This window comes from Aquarana catesbeiana, linkage group LG08 (assembly GCF_042186555.1).
Source record: "Aquarana catesbeiana isolate 2022-GZ linkage group LG08, ASM4218655v1, whole genome shotgun sequence".
NCBI classification, from domain to species: Eukaryota; Metazoa; Chordata; class Amphibia; order Anura; family Ranidae; genus Aquarana; species Aquarana catesbeiana.
The window spans coordinates 57,063,113-57,078,090 of NC_133331.1; the positions used below are offsets into that span (position 1 = coordinate 57,063,113).

General features: G+C 43.1%; 1 protein-coding gene across 1 annotated transcript in view; it reads left to right on the forward strand.

Moving 5' to 3' along the window:
- LOC141106667 (guanylate cyclase 2G-like) overlaps positions 1 to 14,978 on the forward strand; it is a 93,361-nt gene that overhangs the window by 30,053 nt on the left and 48,330 nt on the right. The window contains exons 6-9 of the mRNA XM_073597608.1: positions 1,389 to 1,524; positions 3,986 to 4,089; positions 11,112 to 11,278; positions 12,018 to 12,170. Coding sequence (XP_073453709.1) covers positions 1,389 to 1,524; positions 3,986 to 4,089; positions 11,112 to 11,278; positions 12,018 to 12,170 — 560 coding nt within the window. The remainder of the gene's footprint in view (positions 1 to 1,388; positions 1,525 to 3,985; positions 4,090 to 11,111; positions 11,279 to 12,017; positions 12,171 to 14,978) is intronic.

Genomic DNA, 14,978 nt, shown 5'->3' on the forward strand with positions numbered 1-14,978 from the left:
CTTCTCGTTCTGAGGTCCTTGACTTATTAATCCCAGCTACACTGGGCCAGAACTAGGGTGGAATCTGTGAGTTGCACAGACCCAGCAAGTGTCCAGGGCTGTAATGCAGCATCCTAAGTCGCCTGGTCTGCTTCCATGTGTGAGTTTTAATGTTAGTATGGCTACCTCAGCAAGAAGCTGGAAGGCTGAAAACAGCCAATCAATTAACTTGGCATGCTTTATTGGTTTACCTGCCGAAGTAAAAACAAACTTCTGGCTCTTCAAATGGAACCAAAAGCTCTCTAATTCTCTACTATCTATATAAATATATATACTCTTTTTATAGCTCACAGGCTTTGCTAAAACATGGAGCTCTGCTTCTTGAGCTGGGGAAAAAGGATCCAATGACTCTGAATACAGAGTATCCTTCTGGGTGATAAACTGCATACTCAGTATAAAATCGGGAAAAACTCTACAAAAAATGTAATATCTGGGTCTTCAGGGAGTGTGTCCTGCACTGGGCTCACAGCAGCTAATTCCTATGTCATCAATTTAACACATGTGGTTATCCTTTGTCTCCAGCTTCCTCCAATAGAGGCAATAAGGTGGCTGGATTCAAATGTATGCATTTTTCATTGTTATATTGTACATAGGCAAACAAAACAAATTCATATTTTGAACCTTTTATTTGACAAACATTTAGTTAGCTGCATATTTGCTACGCAGAATGTGGGACCATTAAAAATGTAATATTTGACCTTTAGTTCTATTTCTTGTGTGTGTCATGTATGCAGATGTGACCCCCTCCTTTGCGCTCTCATGAAAGAATGTAGCTGGGATGAGAGATCAGTGATAAGCTGGAAGGACACCATGCCAAGTTCAGTTTTTTTAGGCAAAACATTAATAACAAAATGTTCCGGGTTAATTAATCTAATGATAAACAATGTGATCACAATTATTTTGAATCTGTTTTCCAAACACGGTAAAATAAAGGTTACATTTAACCGTGTATTACCCAAAATGAATATCCTTTGATAGTGGAAAATTTCCTAATATAAGGAAATATATTTGTGGATATATATTAGAATTAGAATGTGATATTGAGATAATCACTTGAGTATTAATTTCTGATATGAGTTTAACAATTTTATTAATAATATAGATGACATGGGAATTTATAGATAAGCAACTCCTATCCTCATATTGATTAGTGGTTCCAAATTAATAATAACTACTGCAGTAGGGAACAGTTATTTGGAAAGATGCGGAGTGTATCTTTTGTGTCTGTTCCCTACTGCAGTAGTTATTATTAATTTGGAACCACTAATCAATATGAGGATAGGAGTTGCCTAACTATAAATTCCCATGTCAACTTACATGGCATTTATGTTAGTAATTCTGCTCCACAGGAGTCACTGGGCTGCTGAGCATTGATGAAAAGGGACAGCGTTTCATTGATTACTCTGTATATGACCTGCAGTCGGTTGGCAATATGTCTCAATTTGTCCCGGTTCTGCAGTATGACAGTTACCGCAAAGTGATCAGGTAAGTGTGTAACAGGGTGTTAGGCATGTAGTTCTCACTTTTCACCACCCGTCTTTAGTTCCTTCATTGAAAAGGTTTTTTAGGGCAATATCTTTTCTTGTGTTCTGTCTAGGGATGAGGGCCAGGCATGGCATCAATGTGCCCTCAGTGATGGACTCTGGTGGCCATCTTGGAAGAGCCTGTGTCTAATTGGATACAGAACTGAGATTTGAGACAGAGAGGTTATATGTGGCCCCTATGTATAAATATCAGTGTTAACCAATCTTCAACTAATTTAATCATCAGACCCATTCAACTTATCAGAATATATGAAAAATAGGAAAATAATAAAGTAGATAACACCACATGTGAACCCAGGGCTGGGACAAATGGTGGGCAAAAGGGGCGGCTGCCCTGGGCACTATGGTATCATGTGGGGTGGGAGGCACCTCAAGGAGATTGGGGGGTGGGGGATTTGTGTTGGGATTGGGAATTTGGAGGGTAACAGGGGATAAGAATTGTTCTAGGAGGGGAAATTAAGGGTGTGTGCTAGGAATGGTGATTTTGGGGGGGGGGGAATTTGTGTTGGGAGGGTGGATTGAGGAAGAGGATTTGTGCTGGTAGGGGGGTATTCGGCGAGAGGTGATATGGTAGAGCGGTGAGGAAATTTGAGGGAATTTGTGCTAGGAGGGGCCATTTTTTTTGGGGTGGGGGGATTTGTGCTAGTAAGGATGATTGAGGGTTGTTTATACTAGGAGGGGAAATTTGGGGGGGGGATTTGTGTTAAGAGGGGGATGGGGAAGAGGAGTTGTGCCAGGTGGGGGATTGTGCTAGAAGAGGGATTTGGAGTGGGGGGGGGGATTTGTGCTTGGACAGGAAATTTGAGGGGGTAGAGGATATGCGCTAGGAGGGGTAATTTTTTTTTGAGGGGGGGGGATTTGGAAAGAAAAAGGATTTGAGCTTGGAGGGGTGATGGGGGGCAGTTTTGTACTGAGAGGAAAGGGGGATTATGCTTAGGGGGTAAGCATGCAGATTAGTGGGGGAGGGGATTTGTGCTAGTAGGGGTGATTGGGGGGTATTTATACTAGGAGAGGAAATTTGGGGGGGTGGGTTCTGCCAAGAGGGATGGATTGGGGGAGAATTTCTGCTGGGAGGGGGGATTGAGAGTGGGGGTAGAGGATTTGTGCTTGGAAGAGAAATTTGAGGGGGTAGAGGATTTGTGCTAGGAGGGGTAATTTTTTTGGGGGGAGGGGGATTTGGAGAGAAAGAGGATTTTAGCTTGAAGGGGGGATGGGGGGCAGATTTGTACTGAGAGTAGAGGGAATTTATGCTTAAGGGGTATATAAGGGGGGATTTTTGCTGACACATAATGCTCATACATCTTGGGGGGGGGGGGGGGCTCAGTTTGGTATGTTTACCCTGGGCTCTAGATGACCTTGTCCTGGCACTGTGTGAACCGTTCATGATACGTCCATCAGTCCACTATGAACTTATCATGAATGATTCACATGTGTTATTTAGTTTATTACTTTCCTATTTTTCATATTGTGGGGCGGCACAGTGGTGTAGTGGGTAGCACTCTCGCCTAGCAGTAAGAAGGGTCGCTGGTTCGAATCCCGACCACGACACTACCTGCCTGGAGTTTGCATGTTCTCCCTGTGCCTGTGTGGGTTTCCTCCGGGTACTCCGGTTTCCTCCCACACTCCAAAGACATGCTGGTAGGTTAATTGGATCCTGTCTAAATTGGCCCTAGTATGTATGAATGTGAGTTAGGGCCCTTAGATTGTAAGCTCCTTGAGGGTAGGGACTGATGTGAATGTATAATGTATATGTAAAGCGCTGCGTAAATTGACGGCGCTATATAAGTACCTGAAATAATAATAATAATAATAATATTGGTGATATTCTGATAAATTGGAGGGGTCTGATGAATTAATTGGTTGAAGATTGGTTAACACTGATATTTATACCCAGCACAACAGTATAGATTATTTGTGACATTTATTTATTTGCTTAATTACCCTGGTATAATTTATTTAATTAAATTTTAGCATTAAGCACAGTTGTTTTCCTAAGTATATACAGTATAGCCCCTGTTGTGCCATTTTGGTGTACCCAGAGTGTGTGGATAGTTTCAGGTAGGGACAGATACCTGTTTGTGTGTAAAAAATAGGTGTAGCTTCGGGAACAGGTTCCTGAGAGGGAGGGACAGTTTAGGGATCCTACTAGAAACCCTAGGGGACCGCCTGGTGTCCAGGGAAAATAAGCTTACTAGTGTTTCAGCTAATTGGGCTGCATCTGCAGCTCGATGTACAATTCTGGTATCTACCAGGTGCTGGGATGCTTTAACACCCGTGGTCAGTGAAGATAGCTGAAGACCTCGCACCCTGAAGAAGCCAAGGAGAACTAGCGAAGGTTGCTTGCTGGAGAGGAGGTGGATATTTGCGGACTTTGGTTCTATATCAATTGTTTGATATGCTAGTCCTACAGATGCCTTCCAATACATCAGCTGGCCTGGACCTAATCGCCCTAAGGACCATCCAGACTGCGGCTTCTCCAATGAGTTGTGCAAGGTAAAGATAATCGGTAAGTGTGCTGGAAATTTTACACACTAATATTTTTTATATACTTACCGTATAGTCCACTTTATTTATACCCTAATAGATTGTAAGCTCTTTTACCTTCTGTGTTTCGCCTTATACCCTAATAGATTGTAAGTTCCTCCACCTTCTGTATTTTCCCTTATACCCTAAAAGATTGTAGGCTCTTCTACCTTCTGTAGTTAACCTTATAACCTCATAGACTGTAAGCTCTTCTAACTTCTCTATTTCCCCCTTATACCCTAAAAGATTGTAAGCTCTTCTACTTTGTGTATTTTCCCTTATACTCTAATACAGTCGTCCCCAGCCTTTTTGGCACTGGGGGCCAGGTGCGTGGAAGAAAATTGTGCCAAGGAACGGGGGTCACGTGGGGGCTAAATAGGTTTTTGCGGGCAATGGCTGGTGTTAGCGCTTCAATCATCACGGCACCATGCTTGATATGGTGTCAGGGTAATTGAGGCGCATTATTTCTATTATTACATTGTACTGATAAATTAAATAGTTCAACTCATCATAATGCACAATCAGTGGGAGCCCTGAGCATGTCATTTGCCACTGTTGCCTGCCACCATATGTGGAATGTCGCTTGCCACGCCACCTGCCACAAGATGTGGAATGTCACTTGCCATGCCACCTGCCACCAGATGCGGAATGTCACTTACCACGTCACCTGCCACGTTGCCTGTCACCAGATGCAGAATGTCATTTGCCACGTCACCTGCCACGCTGCCTGTCCTAAGATGTGTATTGTCACTTGCCACGCTGCCTGCCACCAGATGTGGAATGTCACTTGCCATGTCACCTGCCACACTGCCTGCCACAAGAAATGGATTGTCACTTTCCACGCTGCCTGCCACCAGATGTGGATTGTCACTTGTCACGCCACATGCCACATTGCCTGTAACCAGATGCGGAATGTCACTTGCTACGTCACCTGCCACGCTGCCTGCCACAAGATGTGGAATATCACTTGCCACACCACCTGCCACGCTACCTGTTACCAGATGTGGAATGTCACATGCCACGCCACCTGCCACGTTGCCTGTCACCAGATGCGGAATGTCACTTGCTACGCTGCCTGCCACCACTGCATTGATGGCAGCACTGGTCCATTTAGCATATAGGCAGGCCTCTGTGTAGTGGTGGGTTCCAAATGAAGGCAGGAGAGTGGTGATGTGGGGCGGGCAGTGAGAGACGATGTCATCTCTCTGCTCCCCAACACACATCTGACACTGAGGCTGACATGACACCAGCTGTGAGGGAGAAAGAGTGGCAATGCAGGGGGCGGAGAGAGATGATGTCATGTCTGCTTGCCCGCTCGCTTCTTCCGATCCACCCATCCATCTTTCTCATATGTCGGTCACCCGACTCTGTCATGTCGGCTGTCCGGCTCTGTCATGTCGGCTGCCCGGCTCTGTCATATCGGCCGCCCGGCTCTGTCATGTCGGCCGCCCGGCTCTGTCATGTCGGCCGCCCGGCTCTGTCATGTCGGCCGCCCGGCTCTGTCATGTCGGCCGCCCGGCTCTGTCATGTCGGCCGCCCGGCTCTGTCATGTTGGCCGCTTCCCAGGTGTCTCATGCCCTCCACCCGCGGCCCGGCTGCAGAAAGGCCACAGCCCGGTAGTGGGCCGTGGCCAGGGGGTTGACAACCCCTGCTCTAATAGATTGTAAGTTCTTCCACCTTCTATATTTTCCCTTATACCCTAAAAGATTGTAGGCTCTTCTACCTTTAATTTTCCCTTATACCTTAACATGGCTTTCTTAACTAGGGTTCCTCCAGAGCTTGCTGGGGGTTCCCTGAGCAATGAGCAATTGCTGCCACTGAGATAAGTTGCCACTGAAACCAAAGATCCTTTTAGCTATCTGTAAGCGGGGAATTATTCCCACTGACTACAAATGTAAGGAGCAATATTCTCCTTGACCATCACACCAATGTAACGTGAGATGTAGATAAAGTAATTTTTAGCAGGGTTTACATGAAACCAGAACACTATTTCAAGGGTTCTTCCATTCTAAAAAGGTTGGGAATGGCTGCCCTATTGGATTGTTAGCTCTTCCACCTTCTGTATCCTTTCTTATACTCTATTTGATTGTAGGCTCTACTATCTAACTCTCCTCTCCTGAAATACTCTGCACTCCTGGAGGACTCTGCCCCTTCCTCTATCTAATTGTCTTCTCTTGAAATACTCTGCTCTGCTGGAAGACTCTGCTCTTACCTCTTATGCCACGTACGCACGATCTGACATTCGACAACAAAATCCATGGATGAAGGCTCAAACTTGTCTTGCATACACATGGTCTTGACGGAAATTCCGAACGTCAAGAACGCGGTGACGTACAACATGTACGACGGCACTAGAATAGAGAAGTTCAATACCAAGTGTGCCACCCTTTGGGCTCCTTCTGCTAATCTCGTGTTAGTAGAAGTTTGGTGAGAGACGATTCGCGCTTTTCAGCTTCGTGCTTTTCCAATCGTTTGTGCTTGTGGGTTCGTATCTGGTTTTCAGTGCTTGCCCCCCCAAAGTGTATGCGAGGTCCGTATAAAATATATGGAGTACTTTGCGGCTAGGGGGGCCATTGATATGCCAGAAAGTGTTTATTATAAATATTTTTTTTTTAAAAGTTATATTTAAACTGAAATAATATTTCCTTTGATTTACTGCTTTTGTTTCTTCTAACTGTCTCCTAGGTTCTCCAATGGGCTTTATTTTTTGACACTTTCTTCAATAGTGCAAACGTAATTTATTTGATACATGAGGTGACAATCTCTTCTTCAGCGAACTATTATTATGTTGTGGGTCTGCTACACACACCTTGTTTTTTTGTTTTTTTTCAGCACCATGAATGAATTTTGGGGAGTCACGGAAATGGCATGATTGTGGCAAATTTTAAAGCACTGTGGGAGTTATTTACTAAAGGAAAATCCACTTTGCACTACAAGTGCACTGCAAAAGTGCACTTGAAACTGCACTTGTAGTGCAAAGTGAATTTGCCTTTAGGAAATAACCCCCATTGTCACTGTAAACAACAACTTACTCCAAAAACTGCTATTAAGCATTGAAAGAAGAAGCCACACATTGTTGAGTCTTAAAATTTTTACTCTGTGCACATTCACATGTGCATTAGAAAATGTTTTTTGAACAAACCAATATATTTTAGTAATAATATTTTTGTTTTTGACAGTACAAATAGCCTTTTTTGTGTTAAAACAGGCATGTTTAAAACCATAAAACAATACACAACTCAGGAACTTACAAAGTTCAACTTTGACAACATGAAGGCAATATCAGACATTAGTATGTCCAAACTGTGTTGATCTTGCCTTCATCAGATGGGGTGATGTCACTCCTGTGAAAGCCAAATTTTGAAGATGCACACAAATTGAGAGTCAAAATGGGGATTTCCTTTCTGATCCCATGCCTAATGTCAACATGTGCTAGCTCCCATCATGAGGGATCAATGAATGTGTTTTGGGGGTGCAACCCCTTCCTCTCAGCTACTTTAGTTGCGAGGAAGGGGTTGCAACCACCAAACGCGTACATTGATATCATGTCATGGCAGATAGCACATGTTGACACACTGTGTGCATCTTCAAAATTTGGCTTTCAAGATACTTAAAAAAATGGTGAAAAATAACAAAAAATTGAACACTTTAGGTGTTTTTTAGATTCTGCCTAAAACATCAATGAGGTTTTTGAGTCTTTTTTCAATATCATTGATGTCTTCCTTGATCTTTTGTAAATCACGATTGCACACCATGATCTCCCCGATGAGGACGCGTGCACTTGCACTTGTGAAATGCGAATTTTCTTCCACAACATCCACATCACCTAAAATTAAAAAACACACCATGTATTATAAATATGCAGGCATCCATCTATTACCTGAAGCTGTGGTCTCAGACACTCACCTGTTGTGGTCACTATTTCACCAACTTCATAAACGTCTCCCTCCACATCCTCTGGTTGTGTTGGTGGTATTTCCCCTTCTTTAGGAGATTTTGGGTCCCTGGTGTCCTCAGATGTCCCGAGTCTTTTCTCCCCTATGTGAATAAAAAAAGGTATACACACAGATATTTTGCCCCAAACATCGTATTAGTGGGCGAACGAACGATGTTTACTACGAACGATTACTGTGCCCACGAACCTGAAAGTTGCTATTTTAAACTGTACAACAGTAAAGAAAAGCACATGGAGCAGCATGCAAGTAATAATAATAATAATAATAATAGGAACACACGACAACTACTTACTTTTTTGAAGAACTCTCTTGATCCTTCTGTACTGATCCTGCTCCCTCAATTTCAGGTCTGACCAGCGTTTCCTCAATTGCTCCTTGAATCGTCGTACCCCAAAATTCGGGCGCAGACTCTTCACAACTTTAGCCATGATCTTGGCCTTTCTCACATTAGGGTTTAGGTAAAGTCCATACTTCCCATCATAGTCGGCCCTCTTCAAGATGTCCACCATCTCCACCATCTCTTCAAAGGACGTATTTGAGGCCTTAAATCTCCTCCGGGATCGTGACGTTCGTGGCTCCGGGCTTTTGTCGTTGCTGCTCTCTTCTTCATGCACTTGTTCTTTCTCCGCCATGTGCTCTCCCACTGCGCCGAAAGACAAGGGGCGAGGAATAGACTAAAAAGAACATCATGGACGGGCAGAGTTTTGCGCATGTGCAGTTTATATAAAGCGTAACATGCGTGCATCGTACGTACGATCTGTGAGAGGAGGAAGGAGTATCGGAAGCGCCGATCGTTAGAACGAAGGTACAATTAGAAATTGGGGCATCAGTGGTCTATACTGCTTATAGATTGAGGCCTATATTGGGACAAGATTAGAAGAGTTTAGCCTGACATTAGGGTTTGTCTTGTGTTGTGTCTTGCAGAGAAAATGGATACATTCAATGATAGGGAATTTCTAGCAATATTCGTTGACATGTTCAGGGAGCTGCCCTGTCTGTGGCAGGTGAACCACCTGTTTTTTAATAAGCTAAGAAAGAGGAAAGCAGCGCTGGAGAAACTGCTTGGATTTGTGAAGCCGATGATCCCCACATGAGGAGTACTTATCTTAGGGAGCAAAAGAAGGTCCAGGATTACCAGAGATCAGGAGCAGCAGATGACATTTATGTACCCAGGCTGTGGTATTATGACAGACTGCATTTTCTGTCAGACCAGAGTGAACCCAGGCCAGCACTCTCCACTCTTCCTTCAAGGCTTTCTTCCACCTCAGCTGAGGTTTCCAATGTCCAACCTGGGCCTTCCAGGCAGGAAGATGTGGAGGAGCCCAGCTTGAGTCAGGTAGAGCATTGTTCAACATATTTCTTGTCATAAAATTAATGATGTTAAGTAGATGTTATTATTGATCACTAATTGCTGATTTAAAAATGCTGGAGTCAGAATAATAGTCTTTTCTTTTTGTTAACATTCAATTTGCAACAGTCATGAGCTCTGAATTGTGTGTGATTAATGACCAAAAAACTTAAACTATGTCCCTTTTTCATGCACAGGAAAGCCTCAGCCAGGAGGTGGCGCGGGTAAGTGGCAGCCAGGAGGTCAACCATCATCCTCCTCCTCCAACTCCTGCCACAACTCCAACACCAGAGCCACAGCCTGGAAGGAAGCGTTTAAGACAAGAGTGTGATGGCCTGAGTTCAGTCTGGTCTAGCAAAAGATGCAGGCTGTGGTATGACCACAGCCTGGGGACAGATATGTCATCTGCTGCTGTTCATGATCTCTTGGACTCCTGGACCGGACTGTGCTCACTATTATATGGACTCCTCAGGCCACCAATTTTGCCTGTAAAATAGTTTTGATGTGTGCCCTGAGGTACAAAGGCTTCGCAAACTTCACTAGTTTATCCAGCGTTGCCTTCCTCTTTATTTTGTTATGACCCATAATAAATGGCTATTTTTTTGGTTAAAATACTTGCCTATGTGTTCAAAAAGGACAGTTTGTTTGTGAGTAGGCAGGTACATTTCAAAAATACAATGTCAAATTAACAAGGGACATCAACCAAAAAAATACAAGGTAATAATGGTGTTGTGGTAACTTGACACACAAAACGAAAAAATACATTATGGAGATCACTAGAAAAAAATAAATAAAACAGGAGATCTTGATTAAAAAAAAAAAATTATAAAAAAATAAAATCACTATAAAAAAAATACAAAACATTATTATGGAGATCTGACGAAAAAAATAACTAATATTATTCAGGAGATCACGAGAAATAATAAAGAAATATTTTTTTCAGAACTCTGTGTGAATATCAGCAGCAAAACAACTTCATTATTCTAGCATGATCAAGAAGAAGAGAATGCACTGCATTAAAAGATTTAAAATTTTGCAGTGTGACGAATGTGCTATCTCCATTACGAACGCTAGTTTGACCAGACCGAGCGCTTCCGTCTCGTAATTGATTGAGAGCATGCGTGGAACTTTGTGCGTCGGAATTGTGTACACACGATCAGAATTTACAAGAACGAATTTTGTTGTCGGAAAATTTGAGATCCAGATTTCAAATTTTGCGTGACGGAAATTCCGATGGAAAATGTCCGATGGAGCCAACACACGGTCGAAATTTCCGACAACAAGCTCCCATCGAACATTTTCCGTCGGAAAATCCGACCGTGTGTACGGGGCATAACTCTTCTCTGTGGAAATACTCTGCACTCCTGGAGGACTCTGCCCCTTCCTCTATCTAATTGTTTTCTCTTGAAATACTCTGCTCTGCTGGAAGACTCTGCCCCTTCCTCTATCTAACTCTCCTGTCCTGAAATACTCTGCTCTGCTGGAGGACTCTTCTCCTTCCTTCTAACTCTCTTCCCCTGAAATACTATGCTCTGCAGGAAAGGTCTCCAGTAGATCAAGTTTCTCTTTCCATTTGTTGTAAATTATGTATTACATACATTCCAAGTTGCTTTTATATGTGTTGTACAGCCCTGTAATAATAATAATGATAATAATTATACTATTTTAAAAGTAATATTACATAATTTAACTTTTTGGCAGACACCCCTATGATCGCTCTGATTGGTACCCTTGTAGTGACCGCTGTGGGAGGAGCTTTATTTGCCATATTCCTCATGGTTCAGAAAGGAAAACTTAGAAAACAGTTTGATGACGACACCTGGTGGCAGATTAAATACGAAGACATCACATTTTTGAAGGGCAACAAGGTATGATGTCCTCCAGTAGTGTAGAGTATTTCAGGAGAGGAAAGTTAGAGGAAGGAGCAGAGTCCTCCAGCAGGGCAGTGTTTCAGGAGAGGTGAGTTACATAGAGGAGGGTGCAGAGTCCTCCAGCAGTACAGAGTATTTCAGGAGAGGAGAGTTGGATAAAGAGAGGAGCAGAGTCCTCCAGCAGCACAGAGTATTTCAGGAGAGGAGAGTTAGATAGAGGAAGGAGCAGAGTCCTCCAGCAGTGCAGAGTATTTCAGGAGAGGAGAGTTAGATAGAGGAAGGAGCAGATTCATCCAGCAGCACAGAGTATTTCAGGAGAGGAGGGTTAGAGAAAAGCAGGGTTGGAGAAAAAGCAGAGTCCTCCAGAAGTGTAGAGTATTTCAGGAGAGGAGAGTTAGAGGAAGGAGCAGAGTCCTCCAGCAGTGCAGAGTATTTCAGGAGAGGAGAGTTAGATAGAGGAAGGAGCAGAGTCCCCCAGCAGAGCAGAGTATTTCAGGAGAGGAGAGTTAGATAGCGGAAGGAGCAGAGTCCACCAGCAGTGCAGAGTATTTCAGGAGAGGAGAGTTAGATAGAGGAAGGAGCAGAGTCCTCCATCAGAGCAGACTCCTTCAACTTATTTTCTTCTAATATGAAACAATTAATAGATTGTTAGAGAATGACCTGAACTCGTAGTGAACATGTTTCTCATACAACAGCTGACATAAGCAAATCATATATGATATGACTCTTTTCTTAGGCCAATTCCGGGGAATCGGCCTCCAGTACGCCAACAGCATCAAAGCGGTTCGGGAGTTTTGGATCTAGTGCTGTCATCTCCAGCAATCAGAGTTACGGCTTTACTGACAAGCAAGGAAGAGAGATCGTATATACCACCGTTGGTGTTTACCAGGTGCCAAGTTCCCATCCATTCAAATCTCTTTAAAACAGATTTTTTTTTCTGTGCATAAATTCTACAGAGCAGTTTTATAGAGGTTAAGCTGTTGTAATTGATATTTTCCATGAAAAACATGACACAAAATCAGTTGCAGCCTTTTATACATATGCCTTTGTTATAATATTGAGTTATGTGCAGTACATATAGTGACAGGACATTTCTGTTGGGGTTTGTGGTATATTATCATGTGCAACAAAATGTAAAGAAAGACAATAATATAGAAAAACAAATCCTTTAATATGTTAAATTCCTAGAAATTCCAAGCTGTATCACTCGATCTACTCAGCCACAGTTAAAGCCTAAGTGCAGCCAATAACACAAGTAGCCAATCAGCACAAGGGGCATAACTTACTGTTAGTATTATGTGTCCATTGTGCTGATTCTCCTCCTTTCTGTAGTAATCCCAAATTTTATATTGATACCAAAACAATAACAAAGGAAAAATCTTCCAATGTAGATACTAGTTCTGGTGATCCCAGGATTCCCTTATTTTGGAGGGATTTCCTCTCACTTCCTGTTTTGGCTAGGAAGTGAAGAGAAATCACCCCAGTCAAGCATAGATAACAAACAAAAAAACTTATGGGTTTTAACACTCTCTAACTCTATCTGAAATGAAAAAAAAAACTTTTTGCGTTTACTTCTACTCAGGGCCGTCTTAACCACTTGCCAACCGTATAACTTAGATATACGGCGCTGATCGCCGCCATTACTATTAAAAAAATTTTAATTTTAATAATAATTTTAATTTTAAATATTCCATAACTTTTGCGCAAACCAATCAATATACGCTTGCTGGGATTATTTTTACCAAAAATATGTAGCAGAATACATATTGGACTAAGTTGATGAAGAAATTAGATTTTTTAAATTTTTTTATTGGATTTGTTTTATAGCAGGAAGTAAAAAATATCTTTTTTTCACAATTGTCGGTCTTTTTTTGTTTATAGCGAAAATATAAAAAACGCAGAGGTGATTAAATACCACCAAAAGAAAGCTCTATTTGTGGGAAAAAAGGGAAAAAATAGCGTAATCATGAAGGGGGGGGGGGGTAAATCTTTCGGAGATCAAGTGGTTAAACTCACTGTCACACTGTTTGCACTTTCAATGGTGTCCCAATATTTACTGCCCAATGAGCTCCGTGGACTCAATATATGTGGTTTCCAAGTGACATGACAGCTCATATAATCTCTATCTGGATGCCGCAGGCAAGAATCATTCATTGCTTGAAGTCACACATGGGGCTGAACCCAAAGCAGCATACAATACAATAAGCTAATAGTTCTTTCAGCAGGAAAGGCCCAGCAAATGTTTTTTAACCTCCTCAACTGTGAAATACATGATATACTTTATATATGGCATATAATTGGCAGGGATGGGCGTATCTGCCTAGGTTGGATTCTGGTGGGCTCCATCAAATCCTTTTTGAAATCTGCAAAATTTAACAACAAATTCTATTGATCTCTATGGGGGGGCATATGTTGACACAAAATTCAATTTTCAAGGCTGTGAATATCACAAAATGTGACTCATTGGTGGGAGCTTTTTCAGTGAGTTGATTCCAGTCAGAACTGTATTTTAGGGCTTCTCGGATCACTTTTAATAAACAAAATTAAAGTCCAAAACAAACAGTTGCCCACGCAGGCAGGGGTGGATCCAATGTCTAGTCTCGGGAGGGGCACTGCCAGAAAATACGTTTTTTTGCGGGCAATTTATTGGGGAAATGACTGGTGTTGGCGCTTCAATCATCCTGGCACCATGGTTGTTATGGTGTCAGGATGATTGAAGTGCATTATTTCTATTATTAAATTGTTATATAAAATGAAATAGTTTAACTCACTATAATGCAGAATCAGTGGAAGCCCTGGGCATGTCACTTGCCACCGTCACCTGCCACCAGATGCGGATTGTCACTTGCCACGTCACCTGCCAGAAGTTGCGGATTGTCACTTGCCACATGTTGCGGATTGTCACTTGCCGCGTCACCTGCCACAAGTTGCGGATTGTCACTTGCCACATCGCCTGTCACTGGATGCGGATTGTCACTTGCCACGTCACCTGCCAGAAGTTGCGGATTGTCACTTGCCACACGTTGCGGATTGTCACTTGCCACGTCACCTGCCATACGCTGCGGATTGTCACCTGCCACACGTTGCGGATTGTCACCTGCCACACGTTGCGGATTGTCACCTGCCACACGTTGCGGATTATCACTTGCCACATCACCTGCCACAAGTTGCAGATTGTCACTTGCCACGTCACCTGCCACAAGTTGCTGATTGTCACTTGCCACGCCGCCCATCACCAGATGCAGTTTGTCACTTGCCACGTCGCCTATCATCAGATGCGGATTGTCACTTGCCACGTCACCTGCCACACGTTGCGGTCTGTCACTTGCCACATTGCCTGTCACACGTTGCAGATTGTCACTTGCCACATCACCTGCCACACGTTGAAGATTGTCACTTGCCTGCTACAATTTATCACTTGCTGTGTCACTTTCCTGCTAAGGTGGGGATTGTCACTTCCTGTGTCCCAGAGTGAAGTCAGGCAGCAGAGAGATGATGTAATCTCTCTGCTGCCCGCACTTGCCTGCACAGTGAGGGTGGAACTGCAGGGATGCAGGGAGGGTGCCGTGCAGTGAGAGATGATGTCATCTCTCTGCTCCCCTGTCTGCCGGACCGCTGATTGGCCAGCCGCCCGCTCACCCACCGAGCCGTTTACTCCTGAAAAAGAAAGTTAAAGCCTTCCATTTAATTTTTTTTT